General features: G+C 38.4%; 1 protein-coding gene across 2 annotated transcripts in view; it reads right to left on the reverse strand.

The window, feature by feature from the left end:
• Positions 1-15,399, reverse strand: part of LOC107090624 (attractin-like protein 1) — a 400,529-nt gene that overhangs the window by 148,343 nt on the left and 236,787 nt on the right. For both annotated transcript variants that reach the window (XM_015384120.1, XM_015384119.1), the window contains one exon: positions 3,628-3,706. In XM_015384120.1, coding sequence (XP_015239606.1) covers positions 3,628-3,706 — 79 coding nt within the window. The remainder of the gene's footprint in view (positions 1-3,627; positions 3,707-15,399) is intronic.

Genomic DNA, 15,399 nt, shown 5'->3' on the forward strand with positions numbered 1-15,399 from the left:
TGTTGTTCAGCATGGGGGTGAGTAGAAAATGAAGGCTAATCATGTTTTGGGTGTACTATTCCTTTAAGAATGTTTTGTGTGGTCCCCTTTATGCGTCTCTGTTTAGTGCTGGTATAAGTCCATGTGGGTGTAAGGGTGGGATGTGCGAATGTGACTGGATGAATGTGAATTTGTCTTTGTCTACTTGTCAGGTTGAGTGTTTTATCCCCCCACACCTACTGGAACATTGTAGGAACCAAGTGTGCGTAGGGCCTCTCTCCTCTTCCTTCTTATGTTCCCTGCCAGTGACAGGACCCTGTGACCCTGCTGATGGTTCTCTAGGTGTGGGGTTGGGTACTTCAATGTGCCCTGTCTCCTTCCTGGCTTCAGCCAGGCCTCCTGGCCCTGTAAGGTCGCCACCTAGTTGTGTTCCCTGGACCTCGGACGCCTGGGCTCTCTTATTGTCTCAGGAGTGTCTGGTTGCCGGTGGAACCCATGGGCTGGCTGTCATGGCCTTAAGGGATCCAAGCACAATGGTCACTAGGGTAGGGCCCCTCAGGAACTGGCCCCCTTTGGGGTTTAGCCTCTCTGGGTTCGGGTTCTGGGTGCCATCCCTTTGTCTGCCCTCTTTGTTTCCCAGTGCTCTGAGTTGTCTGTGGATATCTGGAGCTAGGATCTCCTCCCTATTGGCCCTGGGCCCTGTAAGGCGAGTCTGGGGCCACCCACACCTGCTATTAAGCAGATTTTCCATCTGGAAAAACTTTGTAAATTCTTTAGTTATATAGCATGTCACTGCATAGAGACTGCAGGAGTTTTCTTCCAGGTGTTCACAGATACACACTAATACTAAATCCTGGGCTGCATCTATAGATATATACCACCCTGAATAATATTGTTTAATCACCATACCTTCAAACCCATGCATAACTAGGAGTTACTGTATGTCCTTTGTGTTTAAATTTTTGCTTTTTTGTTTTGTTTTTTTCTATTTCCATAAGCTCTTTCCAGTCTTTATCTCTTTCCCTCTCCCTTAAGTTCTTATACCCTCTTTCTTTCTCACCTCCCTGTATTTATTTTACTCACAAAATAATTTTTAATAAAGTTTCATATATGAATACCAAGCAGAACCTTATGGCACAGTCATAATGGTCTGCTTGTGAAAGCAAATCTGTTGGACTATCATCTAGCTCCAGGACATCTATTCCCAGTGCTATATTGGCAAAACAGGGCACAGAAAAAGGGTGAGTTGCAAAGAATATGAGAAGATGAAGAAGAAGAGGCTCTGATGTAAACAAACCGACGGTGCAGTAGAAACAGCACTGCGGCTCTGCTGTGATGTGAGGAGCGGCTCTCATAAATAATGTAGCTGAGTGTGGAGCAGCCAGCCAACAAGCAGAACGCCGCTTCTTAGTGAGGAAAACAGGCTAAACAAACAGCATGATGGCTGGTCACAGATGGCTAAACACACATCTGAGTCAGGTACCATTCACTGCTCTGGAAACTAAACACCTGTTTGCAGAGAGAGTTGAGAAAAAACACAGAAAAATCCTTTTGTTAAGGAACTTATGTTTATTCCAAAGAAAAGTGACCAACAACAAAAGTACACTACGTGAAAGCTGGATGCATACGTCTAAAGTTAGCATTTACTGTCAATCTTTGGTAAGAATTTTTTATCTAGAATGCAAAGGCCGAGTAGAACAGACTGATTTGTAAATCAAAAGTCAGTAAAACTAAAGGTGAAAGGAGCTGCAGAGAAAAGAGAAGCATTCACACTTTGCTCTAAAGAAGGCTTCTCTGCCTCCCTTCAAAGGAACTTCAGCAATAACTCTTCAAAACTATTTTTTTTTTCTTTTCTTTTTGGACTCTAGTTCATCTCAACTTCTTCAAAAAGATTAAACCAGAGTCTCATTCCTTCTGTGTAGGAAAAAAAGAGCAAAAATATAGACAAATACTCAAACCTTACTGATGGTTATTGGTAGGTAAATATTTTAGTTAATTAATAATATAATAATAATTATTATTAGTTTCTGAAAAGTTTTTATTACAGCATATTTCTATTTAGTTTGTGACTCTTATATGATGATGATTATGGCCCAGAACAAAGCACAATAACTCTGGCTACAATAAAAAAAAAGTCCTTTTCGTTGCTTGTTTCTCACATCACAATCAGTGTGATTGCGTCAGACTCCAGTGTGAGCAGAAGAAAGGATGTTTTCGTACCATAAGCAATGATATTAAAATTAATTGAGAAACAATGTTTATGCAGGTTTTTTTTATACCAAGCGTTGCATGGTTGTCATAAAACACTTTGCTAACACCAACTCTTTCTAAACAGGATTCTCTGCAGGTCTGTCCAAAAGCTAAGTGGGCCTGATGGATAATCCTGGAGCCATATTGCTCTAAAACAAATCATCTCCAACATTCTCCCTTTGAGTCTACAGTCGCTGATTTAAAGTATGATAATGATGAATCATGGAGCATAAGAAAGAATGCTGCTGCTTTCATTTGCTGCATTTTGCATGATATTAAAGTATTAAAATAAAAAAATTTAAAGTTGGTTTCATATTTCCCTTTTATTTTGTTTTTTTACCTATTGCTTTTGTTTACCTCTGGACGAGCCAATTGACATCTACGCTCAACTAATGTGTGCAGTAAAACAGGGTGATCTGAAGTTGTACCTACAGTAGCTGCTCCACAGCCAGAAACAACCCTGTGGTAGGCTTGGCTGATTGTAAATACAACAAACAACTACATCTTAAAATTGTTTGTGTTTCTTTTTTTAAATGGAAAATGTGATTGACATTCAGGGAGGATGACACTACTTTTCTTGACATTAAATCAGAAACACTTTTCCTCCAAAATGACAGAAGTTTCTCACAGCAGCTCTTCATCCATAACCATGAGCTCTTGTTTTTAATGGACAAAAACTAAGTAAATATATTTACCAATGAAATTAATATTTTGGTCCCTAAAGTAAGACAATTCGACATAGTTAACTCAAAATTAGAAAGTGAAATGTTTTTCTTTCTTATTTAAAACACAAAATCTTTATACTTTGGCAGATCATTGCCTCTCATCAAAATGCATTTATGTCATTATATTACCCTCCCCCAAACCAGGATAATAATCATAAATAGGTATTCCTTAATGATTCCTTGAAAGAAAAAGACAGAATTAATAAAACAAACTTAGAAACGCATCATGAATTCTGAGAGACCAATACGCTGAATGCTTGTAGTTTATAAAGAGATGGCAGCGTTTGTGTTCCTTCATCTGTTTGTGTGCGTTTGCTTGTGCGTTTGTCTGCATGCCTGGAAGGGTCAAGACTAAAAGTGAAACGATGCAGCATCTGCTGACGCTTTAAGTGATATATCACTCCATTCCACTTCGTTTAGCATCACTTCGTCTGAGTCAATTGGTTCATGAGGAGCACTAATTAAGGGGAATGGCCTTGTTTACTGTCATGGCGACGCTCATTAAGCAGATATTTCTTTTTCCCTTTTTAGGAATCTGTGACATTAAAGCACCCTTCACAAATTGTGGGTGGAGGAATAGATCAAAATGTCAGCTGCAATAAACGCACTCACACACAGTTGGACGGCAATGAGAAGATGCATATATAAACACCCAGGAAGAGTCGTGTCCTACCTCTCTACGCCGTGAAGCCCAGCAGGTCTGCTTGATTTTCCAAACCACAGCGGCGACCAGTAACAACGACAGGAAGCAGCTGGAAAGAAGAGAGTGATGCTGACTGTTAGCAGATTAATTTATTCACCAAACTGATTTATGTTAAATGAAGAAATGTGCTGTATGAATGGCATGATGAGCTCCCAGATGTTTCATGATGAGTTTTATGAGACAAAAGCTTTAAATATTGTTACAAAATGCTAGTTTTGTCAAAAATATCTGTGATTTCCAAAGGTTTTAATTATGCAAAATCAAGTGAGAGATGATATATGAACTTTCACATAGTTCAAACGGATTATGCAACAGAGAGAGAGGATTTCATTAGAGGAGCTTTTGTCTTCAAAGACTATTAATGGCATATTGTATCCATCAACCTTATGTTCATAATTGAAGAAACAAGGGGTCCTTCTTTAATAAATCGTTGTGTCAAACTTAAATGCCAGATGTAAATTAAAAGCAAACCAAATGTAAGGAAAAAAATCTTCTATTTAAAGGAAGATTAATGACCTAAGAGAGACATGCATTGTTTGATTATTACAACCGAATCAGAAACGTTTGAGCTGCAACGTTATGTAGTGTTTCGCAAACTATGGCTTAACTGTTAAGAGTTTGTTTTTTGGGCTAGAAAGTCTGATAGTTTATACATTTTTTACATTTTTACATTCTTCTTGCCTTGCAGCAAGAAGGTTCTGGGTTTGATTCCTGGCTCAGGGTCTTTCTGCATGGAGTTAGCATGTTCTCCCTGACCATGCATGGGTTCTCTCCGGGTACTCCAGCTTCCTCCCACAGTCCAAAAACATAACTGTTAGGTTAATAGGCTTCTCTAAATTCTCCCTAGGTGTGAGTGTGTGAATGAATGGTTGTTGGTCCTGTGTGTCTCTGTGTTGCCCTGTGATGGACTGGCGACCTGTTTAGGGTGGACCCCGCCTCTCACGCATTGACTGCTGGAGATAGGCACCAGCACCCCAATTGAGACAAGCGTGTAAAGAAAATGGATGGATGGATGGACATTCTAACCCAACAGACTGCATGACCTCAGTTTTCTAAAAGATGGAGGAATTAGTGAAGGCCAATTAATATCAATTGTCGCCATGACAGCAGAGCTAAATGAACAGTGCTTTGCTAAAGTATTCAAACCTCCTGAATGGTTTAACATTTTATTATGCTCATATTTTGTTGCATTTGGTGCTGACAATGTTGCTTAAAAAATGTAACTAGTTATAATTTGTAGTTCATTTCCAAAAAATAAAAAAGTTAGTAACTTAGTTACTGCACAATCAAAGTAGGTAGTTACAGTGCTAGTGAAAATAACCTTACAATTACTTGTTATAATTTAAAACGCCGCAGAATTGGGATAACATTTGCTATTTGAACTTAAAAAAAACATGACTAATTTTAATAAATGAATTAATTTTTTTAATTCATTTTAAAAAATGTTTTATACAAATCTACACCATTCTGGTGTATGTTGTTGGACAAGTGTGTAACAGTTTAACTATTGAGAAATTATCATGTTTTATTTTTAATAGTAAAAGAACAGTAAAGCTAATTCGATTTTTATAGAACTTTATATTTCTGGGTGTTGCTACTAAAGGGATTTCAAGTAGTTTGACAAAAATAAAATAATACAATGTTCCATAAAAAGAAAACTAAAAACAATCCACTGGACTTTGTTTCCAGGTTTAAAGACGTTTCTCTTCCATCCTGGAAGCTTTTTCAATTCAAAATGTCAGAAATAGCGTTTAGTTCCATGTTTTATCCAGCAGCCCAACAAAGCCTTGTTTTTGTTTAGAGATAATGTGCAAATTGGAACAGAGGAACGGGTCCCCCCCTTTGGAATGGGGGTCGTTTGGCTTCTTTGTTAGCCTGCAGTGCCCCAGACCTGTCTATGTCTCTGAAAGGGGGAGCGTTAAAGGGAATTGTTGGCCTGGCTCAATAGCCAAGGTCTCCTGTTTCCCTGTAAAGGGGCTGGGGTTGCGATGACAGCAGGAAGGACTCAACTCTATCACTGCATTGTAGGTTTTTTAGAGCTGAAACCTGAGTCCACCCCTCCCTGTTTAAGGTTGGTTTTTCTTTCTTAACATCCATCCTTCACACCCCTCTCATACCACCTGTCTGCTTTGCCCTCCAAAGAATGTCCTTTGTCCAAAGGGTGTAGATGTACCGCAGAGTCCTGTCCTGAGGAGGGCACTCTTCAGTGTTGGGCCATGTGTTTGTGGAGAGGTTGTTTGGTTTCTCCAAAATAAAGATCAGAGCATTTCTCACTGCACTGAACTGCAGACACCACTCTGCTCAGATTTGGTCTGGGGTTATTTTTGTAATCACTATGACCTGGATGACTGAGAATCTTCAAAAAAATTATACAACGAAATAAAATAAAACAGGGGTCCACTTTTCAAGAAAAAATAAAAAGTAGGACAGTATAAGCCCTGAGTTCCCATATATCAAAAAAGCAGAAAAACACGCAAGGCCATTCAGAGCCTCAACATGCAGGCAGCCAGCTGTCAGTCAGGGTTGATGAGGGTGAGATCAGATGCAGAGCTTCTTTGGCTTAGAGATATTTCTAACTTTTTTACCGCACACAATCTGGAAATTACAGAAAAATGTATCTTTTTTGATTTAGAGAGCAGTTGTCCATAGAATGACAGCCACTGTCTCTGTGCCATCGTCTCTCCTCTCAGTCTGGTTTCAAGCCCCGCCCCCTTTACAGCCCCTCAGCCAATCACTGCCACGTATGCATACATCAGCTTCCTGCTCTAAGTAAAAGGCTCTTTGTGAAATTTGTGAAAAGTAATTATTTATTTTTCAATAAAACAATGCATTTAGTAATGATATTATTATGTAACGCCGTTACTGTAACATGGATAATGTTACAATCTCTTACTATTACATGATTGAACTTGGAATTGCTTTTTAAAAGGCCCATATTAAATGAATGAAAAAATCAACTTTGAGTTTTTAACTTTTTATAATGTTTTTATCAAAATCTTGCAAAAAAGTGTTTTTTTTGGGTTTTTTTTGTTTTTGTTTTTGCTTAATTAATGTCTAGAAAACTGGTGGCCTTGTGGTTAGAGAATTGCACTTGGGTCCCAGAGGTTCTCAGTTTAAGCCCCACTCCCACAGACTGCCACTCTGGGTCCCTGAGCAAGACTCTTAACCGCACACCGCTCCCCAAGGGGATGGGTTAAAGGAACAGAGTTCTTTTTGTTGCTTTCTACTCGTGACAGTTTAATAACAATAAAGCTGAATTCTATTCTATTCTAATTCTCATAAATTCTCTAAGCAGCAGCTCTGCCCCGTCTTGAAAAAAACGTTTTAGGTAGAAAGTGATTTGTCTTCCGCTTCAGGAAGCACCTACCATGACCACGCTGTGCTTGCCCAGTAAACAACAAATCCACTTTCCCAGATAAGCTAAAATAAGCTAGAGCACAGACATATTTGGCTCTTTTAGGAACTAATCTGCACAGTGACAGCAATTGTAATTTGCAGAAATGTCTTTTTTTTAGGTCTTCCATTTTGTTAAGCATTCCAAAAAAAACAGCCTATTCACCAAAAATGATGCTGCAGCGGGTCTAGGAGGATGTGAAAAGGACAACATCCTCATGGAGAGAGGCTGGATCTCAGTGAAGGCTAGTGCTTTTCTCTGGGGTTGGACCAAATAGCTCATCTGCCAATCTCAGAAGGCTGCCATGCCCGTGTCGGCCCCATTGTCTCTTTACTCTGGGGCGCCTTTAGAAACTCAGGCTCTGGTCTTCGCTGTTTCAGCCCTGGGCTCTTTTGCCTGGGTCTGGGGCCCCTCACACCTGCTATTGAGCATGTCTTCCTGTTTAAGATAATCCTTATATACACAAGATAATTAATGCATATACACCAAAGGTGCTTGGATTCAGGTGTTCACTGATACAGTGATGTTTAATATCAAACTGCAGCTACAAATATGGCTCTGATTAACATTATGTAATTTTCATAGATCTTGCTGTTGATGTTTATAAACATGTATTTACTGCATGTCAATGGGATACTCCCTCTTCTGTCATGGTTGGTGTGTTTTTTCCCCTTTCTTCTCATTTCTTACAGGTGTGGTAGCAGATTTCTAGGATCTATTTTGTATATTGTGTGTTTTTTCTCTCCTTCCCTCCCTCTATGCCTATGATTTTGGAAGATTTAAAAGATTCCTGATACACAACACTAAAATTAGTGCAATTTGTGATGTAATGTTTTATGTGATCTGTTTAAACTGGCTCAATGGCAAGTAAATACTGTGCTCAGTCCTCTACATGTAGACATCAGGGTTGTGGAGCTTGTTTCTGTGAAATGTTGCCCGCACACAAATGCATGCTAGACTAAATACCGTGAATACTAATGCACTGCTGCTTAAATTATTTTTGTTTTTCTTTGGAAATGTCATAATGCTTTTTATTCTAGATTATATAACCGTACTCTGCCACCACTGCAAGTGACAAATTTGCAAACATTGTGCATTTCTTGTTTCTAGTGGTCTTTGCAGAAGTAAAAAAAAAAAAAAAAGAAAACTGCAGTCACAGAGCGGCATGTTCACAGTAATTTACTGCCCACCAGCCCCGGCTTCCAGAGAGCAACTCTGACAAAGAAGAGAGATATTCTTTAGAAATCTGAGGCGATACAGAACTGCACTGACCACAGGCTGTTAGGGGGTTTACAGGACAGTAAGGAGCAGCGAGGGGTCAACAAGCATCATGATACTCTCCAACAAAGAACAGCCTCTCCTGTTCACACACATACTGTTTTAAAGTTCAGTGTCTGGAGGGCTAAGTTATCAAGCCAAACAAAGGTCCTTTCTTAACCACAGCTTCTGACAAAAACTCAAAACAAGCGCTCCCAAAGTCCTAACAACAGGAAGTGCTTAAGAAACAGCTGAGAGCAGCAGCTCTGGAACAATCCTCCTCTTTATCCAGTTGTGAGAAACTGTGTCAGGGTCTGCGCGCATGCTTCCGCCGACGCCTCAGAATGGAGATGACAACTCTGTTAAGGAGAATTAGATCCGTAATGAGCGTGACATTTTCAGAGCTAGCGTGCTGAATAGGCAACAGTCAGGGCTCCTTTACTCTGTTGTCGACCTCAGAGACTCCAGGAAACCAGGAAATGAAATCCCCTCTGGTGACAAGAACAATATGCTGACTGCTGCTGCTGGAGGAGGAAAACCAGTTTGTTCAAGGAGCCCAAGGTGATTTCCATCCATGGAGGGAAAACAATGGATCCATTTTATTGACACAATATATTCCCAGCAGCCATTTCACCACATCAATCATTTCAGCACATCACAGCATGATTTTAAACAAAGGTTCCCAAACTTTCAGACCCATGAAAACGTTCCAGAAGGGACACAAACTGCTGGAATAGAAATATATATTTTTGAAAAATCTATCAAAAGCAATAAATGGTTTTCTCTGTGTCTCAGTGAAGATTGTTTAACTTTAACCCCCAAAAAAGTTTTCTTAATATAAGTTTTATTGTTTAATTTAATTTCTATAGAAGACCACAACTTTGGGAATCAGGGATCTATAAGTATTGTTTTTTAACTTCCAGCCTGTTCGATGATACCGTCTTCAGTTTTACATCACGAATTCTCAGTTTTATGAATGTTGACTACATTTCTTAAAGCTTAGAGAAATTACCATGAGGGGTATTTTATAGTTTTATACCGCGCAGTGACTGTTCCAGACTAACATTTACCAGGGGACCCGGGGCCATCCCCGTGGCACTTAATGAGGAACAGAATCAAAGCATGGAAGAAAACGGTCAATAGTTCATGGTTTTATATATTAATTCAACCAAAGATTCACCTTCAGCTCTGCAGATGCAGCTAATAAAAACTGTGATTCTTATAATGACCTTGAAAAAAATATAGTTATTGCATTGTTATGCCATTGTTATGCCATAAGCCATGATTGTAACTTTGAACATTGCTAAAGCAATTGGCTACCCTAAATAGCCGATAAATGCTAGCTTATTCAAATATAAGTAATGATTAAAAAAATAAAACTGAACTATATGCATGTTTAACATCAAGAAAAAACTGCTCTCTAATAGAATGATCCCAATATTCAATCTTTTCTGTTTTTGTTTTAATTCCATCTCTTCTAGGAAGGAATAAATTGTCCTTTTTAGGATTGCTGAAAATTAGTATTGATCATATTAAATATTACTTTATGTTTCTTTATTTGGCAGCTGAGATGGTTACTAGGTTTAACATGGACCCCTTTATATATCAGGAATCATTAAAGTAAAGAAATAATTCACATTCAGAGTTTTTTCTCCATTTGCTAGGACTTAAATCCAATCAGGCTGATTAGTCGCTGCTCTCACTGCGTTACCTCGGCTCTACGTTAATGGGCTACAAGGCCTCAGCTTAGAATCAAACCAGTGGAGCAGAGTGGCTAATTGTCACCATTACAGAGGCATTGGAAAGGAGGATGGAAGAAAAAAAGTATCCTGTGGGGTTTGGAACACTCCACCAAACCACATTATAGTTAAACTATTAAAGGCTTCTCAATCACATGTAGGATCAATCAAAGTAGTTAAAAAAAAACCCAGAGCATTAGGAAATTAGGAAATATGGGCCGGTGCTTGAATTAACGTTTCTGCTCTAAGGTGATCAAGTTTAGCTAAGGACTAAAAAGTAGCAGAAGCTCCTTGTGATTGACATACACAAATATGAAGGAGAGGACCATGAAACATTTAAACTCCACAGGAGAAGCAAAAATCAATAAGCTATTCGTTGGACATTGGCCACAAAACGCCTGCGATCAGAAACAGCTTTCTATCTGCAGAGGCAGCAGATCCACTACGACTGCAGAAACAGCTGAGCTTCGACCCACAGAACATATTTCTGTTCTGCTCTACTTTTAAAAGTCCTAAATAAAGACAGCAGCAGGGAGCCTTTCTTTATTATTACATACATTAATTATTGGCCTTGCAAACTTTGCTTAGAGTATCTGGAGAACTCTCATTTGAAATGATTGAGAAAAGGCAGTAAAAACACTAGAGCAGTAGAGTACTTAAAGGTGTAGCCTTTTGCTGTTTGTGACGGCTTTAGATAATCCCTCGTAAATGAAAACAAAAATAGAAAATCCATTTCAATCAGGTTATTCCTTATAATTCAGATTCTTTGAAACATCGTTTGCCTCTGAAGTTGAGTTCAACAAATGTAGATATGTCCGATTTGGCAGGAGCTCAATTATTCACAGAAGCAAGAGGAGGTAGAAAATCTTTTTTAAATCTCTCTGTCCCCCCCCTCTGTCCAATCTATTCCAGAAGTGCACGTTGGAAGTTGGTTAATTTGACTCAGTATTTAAATGATCCCTGTAAGCTGTTTTCTAGAGATGTTTCAACTATTTTTTGGGGTCCCTTATCATTTATATTCTTCCAAATAAAGTTCTGTCAAACTACATGAAAGAATAGCACCAAAGGTTTTACGGGAAACTAAAACCTAAAGTCTGCAGACTTAACACCTAAACTTCCTCTAATCCCTTTAGTTCATCCTTGTCCGTAAATGTTAACCCTAATCCTAACATCAGTGGATCAGACACGATTTCATTCAATTCCTGTTGGGACCAACCTCGATGTTGGGACCGCCGTCTGGTGCGTAGTTCCAGCATTGATTATAAAAACTACAGCACTCTGCCCGTGCACTACGGCACGATACTTAAAATTAAAATACAGCTGAAATCATTACATTTATTCTGGGCAGACATCTTTTAATAAAACAGAAAGGGTAGATGGGGAGACATCTCAGAGTAACACCTGCTAAATCTTCTTCTAAAGAGCGTTCATGTAGAGCTGTATGTGTTCTCTGTGATCTCAAAGCCTCTCTGGTCATTTTATGTAAAGTTTATTGACTTACATGATTTTTTTTTATATCTGAATATATCATAAGTGCAGCATCCTGGCAGAAACTGTACAGGAAAACACATCTTTACTCAGAGTATTTTTTCATTTAGTCAGAAATTGGTGGAGTCAAGCTCTCCTCCAGTTATTATGTTGATTTCTTGTATATAAATGTGTTTGCTTGATTTCTTCAATGTGTGTAAATTTTGATGTTTATAAAAAAACTCCCTAATTCATCACTGCGTCCATCTGCTAAAGTAATATTTCCGTATTTGCAGGAACGCTGACTTAGCTCTTTCTATGTGTTGATTTAAAGGCTGTTCTTAAACGGATGGCTCCTTGTTTATCATCTTTTTCATTTAAAATAACAGGATCTACAATCTTTGACTCTAACTTCTTTGAATGTAACTTTTTCTGATTTCGGAACAGAAAGATGGAAGAAAGCGTTGAGCTTTTCTGCTCCGAATACGTGGAAAAATTCAGAGCTCCAACAAAAAACTCTGGTTTCCTTCAATGAAAGAATTGTTTACCCAAAGCCAACTTATATACTATAAGTGCAGTTGGTTTATTTGAGTGTAAAATCTCATCTAAATTCAAACTCTTCTTTAAATATTATACTGTTTTAATATGTTTCAGGTAATTATGTGTTCTTTTTTAACTGTATGGTGCCATTATTGTACAGGACTCTTTTAGAAGGGATTTTTCTCTTTAAATAGAATAAAATGTTATTGGTACTGATAATATACCTCAACAGTTGACAAATCCTTTTGCTAGTTATTTAACTTTAAAAGTAAATCTATATACTATCATACTCTAAGATGTGAAGCTGCATACAAGAATTATAAACTTCAAGGAAAATGTCTGGTTAAGTATACATACCTTTAAAGTGGAAACTGTTAACCAAGCTAACTTAATTTATGTGTCTTACTGTTATCAACAATTATATTATTATTAAAAAAATTAAACATAAAAGAAAACAAACAAAGCTTTGTTTTATAATTTTTTGGCAAGGCTGCCGCCATATTGCAGATCTTCAAGCGGTGATGTCACGATGATGTCACATCCCAGGTTTCAGATAGACAGCTCCATATGTATGGTGTACGCTTGGATTTCTGACACCACGTTTTAGGCGGAGTGGAGAGGGAAAGCTTCCTGGTGTGCCTTCTGTTCACCAGTGCTCACCATGATGAATCAATTCACTGCCTGTGGCTGACCTGGATCACACGCTGAGTTGAGCTTTACAAATGTTCTGACATTTAGATCTTTGTGCCAAGAGGTGAAAGTTTTGGAGATTTCAACGCTGTTGGTGAAGGATCTGAAAACTTGGAGCGACCCGTAAACGCATTTTAGGAATGAAGTCCAAGATATTGGTTAGGGAGAGGACATAACTGAGGATAACCTGACTGCCTTTCATTGAAACATGGAAGGAGGCTAGCCTGTGGCTAAGGGACCCAGTGCTGCCAAGATGTGTCCGTCCTGATGGCTGCTGTTTGAGTTAAAGAAAAGTGTGCTTATTAGGAACTCAAATAGGGATAAAGTCTGAGAACTAAACTCTAGTGAGGGACGCTTGTTTTTGAGTTTGAGGCATAGTTCATTTCTTAATACCTGCCAACATACAGTAACTGTACTTGTTGACCCCCTGCTGACCCCCTGCTGACCCGCCAGTAGAGCCAAGCCTTTCAGGCGGTGAAATAAAAAAACTCTTGGTGCAGCTTCAGGCAGTAGCCGCCTGTCCGATGGACCGCTAGCGTGCCAAACTCAAAGGTCTGCTGCTTTCCATAATCTCCACAACAGGTGTTCTGTAGGGTAGCAGGGATAGTCACAACCCTGCCTCCAAAAATGCCTCTTCTCTTCTCACTATGACTCGAGTCACACAGTGATGGAGCCCAAAAGGGATAAACAATGTGATTAAAACGCTTCAGAGTCCTTTCAGCTTCATCATCCATTAAACCAAATTTCTTTAGTGTTTTACGGTTGTGAGGTATAACTGGTTTTATTAATATATTCTACTGCTAGCTGAGGCATGGACCAACCCTGTGACATCATCGCTTGGAGTACTGCAACATGGCGGCGCCGGCGCCCTTGCCAAAATTTCATAACAAAGCTTTGTTGTTTATTTTTTCTGTCTAATATAATTATTAATAATAGTAACAGACGATCTTAAGAGAGAGAAACAACAATAAAATAATAGAGGGCAACAAAAAGTAAAAAAAAAATGGAGGAGAGTTTTCACCAAACAAAACACAGAACATCAATATGTGAGTCCAGATATGCATGTGAGCATTTTTTGTTTTGTTTTTGAGTGTTTAGATCAAGTCATTTATACAAAGCAAGGACAGAAGATACCGTGGGCCAAGGGTTGGGACTCCTGATTATTAGTTACATTAATTTACTTTACCAACAAGTTTTAAAGCACAAAGCTAAGGAACGAAAGGTTATCAAGCATAAATACATATTGTTTGTTTGCAGTTTGTTTTTAATAAAGGTCCCAAAGTTTGCTTTTTAAGTCTATATGATGAAAGAATGCCTTTAGCAACAATGAAGATGAACTACTGTAGTTATGAAATTGTCTTCTTTCAACCACAAAGAATAACTTTAAGCTAAACTTGCGGTCTTGGTGCCGTTCATTTTAAAACACGCATTTTAACACCACATCTGAAAGCAGAAAAAAGACTTTTGGAAAACAAACAAAAAAAACATTTCCATAACTTAATGGAGATAGCATGGAGGATTTGGAATCTAAGGGTCAGTCAGAATCGTTGCTCTCTGTCTCACATCATCGCTCCCTGACCTGGGAACATTGACGTTTACAGTGCAGGCAAAGAACCGTGTGTGCTGGTGCTTCCTAAAGGGGGCGCTATTATCTACATGTTTTCCATCTCCTCTATTTCACAGGACAGGTGGAGCTGGTGGCTTTGGACTGAAAGCCTGAAGTCTGAACCAAGCCAGCGTGGAGTTCACAGAGCCTTTACAGGAAGTTGCACTATATAAATAAATCAATACTTAAATAAATATACTTATCCATTCAAAACGATCAAAGATGTTATAACATAAGTACTCTTAATGTTTCCCAAGCTGGTGAAGAGTACTTTGCACCTGAAAGGTAATCTCTGTTTCTGTTTAAATTCTGTTTAAATCCTAGAATAAATAATAAGCCTCCCTAATTATAATATGACTATTATAATAATAAGCGGGTTCAGTCTTACTGAACTGTGGCCACATTTAGAAGAAGTAAAAGAGTCTACTGTAGGTTAGATATAACAAGCTGACTTGGAATTATATTGTATAACTGGCAGTTTTGAAGTTATATGATCTCTCTTTCCTTAACGTTTTTGGTTCCTTTTACTTTTTATGTGTTTCTTATTTCTAGAGGAGGAATTGGAAAAAAATGGAAACTCCTATAATTAAACTGCGTTTATTTCTCTCCTTTCCAAAACCTAAAATGCTAATTGGTGACACTGCTGTTCAGCTCCATCCAATTACTTGCAGCTCTCACTCGTCTGATTAGCAATCAGCTTTCCTCTTGCCACTTGGAAAGCAGCGCAAAGACTAAGACTGCAATGATTTACTAACTTTACCTTAAAATAACATTTAAAGTCAACATTTAGCTTCCAGTGAAATTTGCAAACATCTTGAGTTGCCAATTAAGCAACATATAAGCTCATGATTTCTCATGAGTATATAGCAAGAATCAGGACAAATGTTCAAGAACCTTGGCTGTCATTGATTATTGGTACGTAAACCATTTAAAAGCCATATCAGATGCTAACTGGAGGCTACAAATATAACCACTCTGATGATAAGGGAATAAAATAACCCAAACTGTTGACAAAAGCATTAAAGTATTTGAAACAATTCAGCTATTTA

This window comes from Cyprinodon variegatus, unplaced genomic scaffold (assembly GCF_000732505.1).
Source record: "Cyprinodon variegatus isolate N-32 unplaced genomic scaffold, C_variegatus-1.0 Scaffold304, whole genome shotgun sequence".
NCBI classification, from domain to species: Eukaryota; Metazoa; Chordata; class Actinopteri; order Cyprinodontiformes; family Cyprinodontidae; genus Cyprinodon; species Cyprinodon variegatus.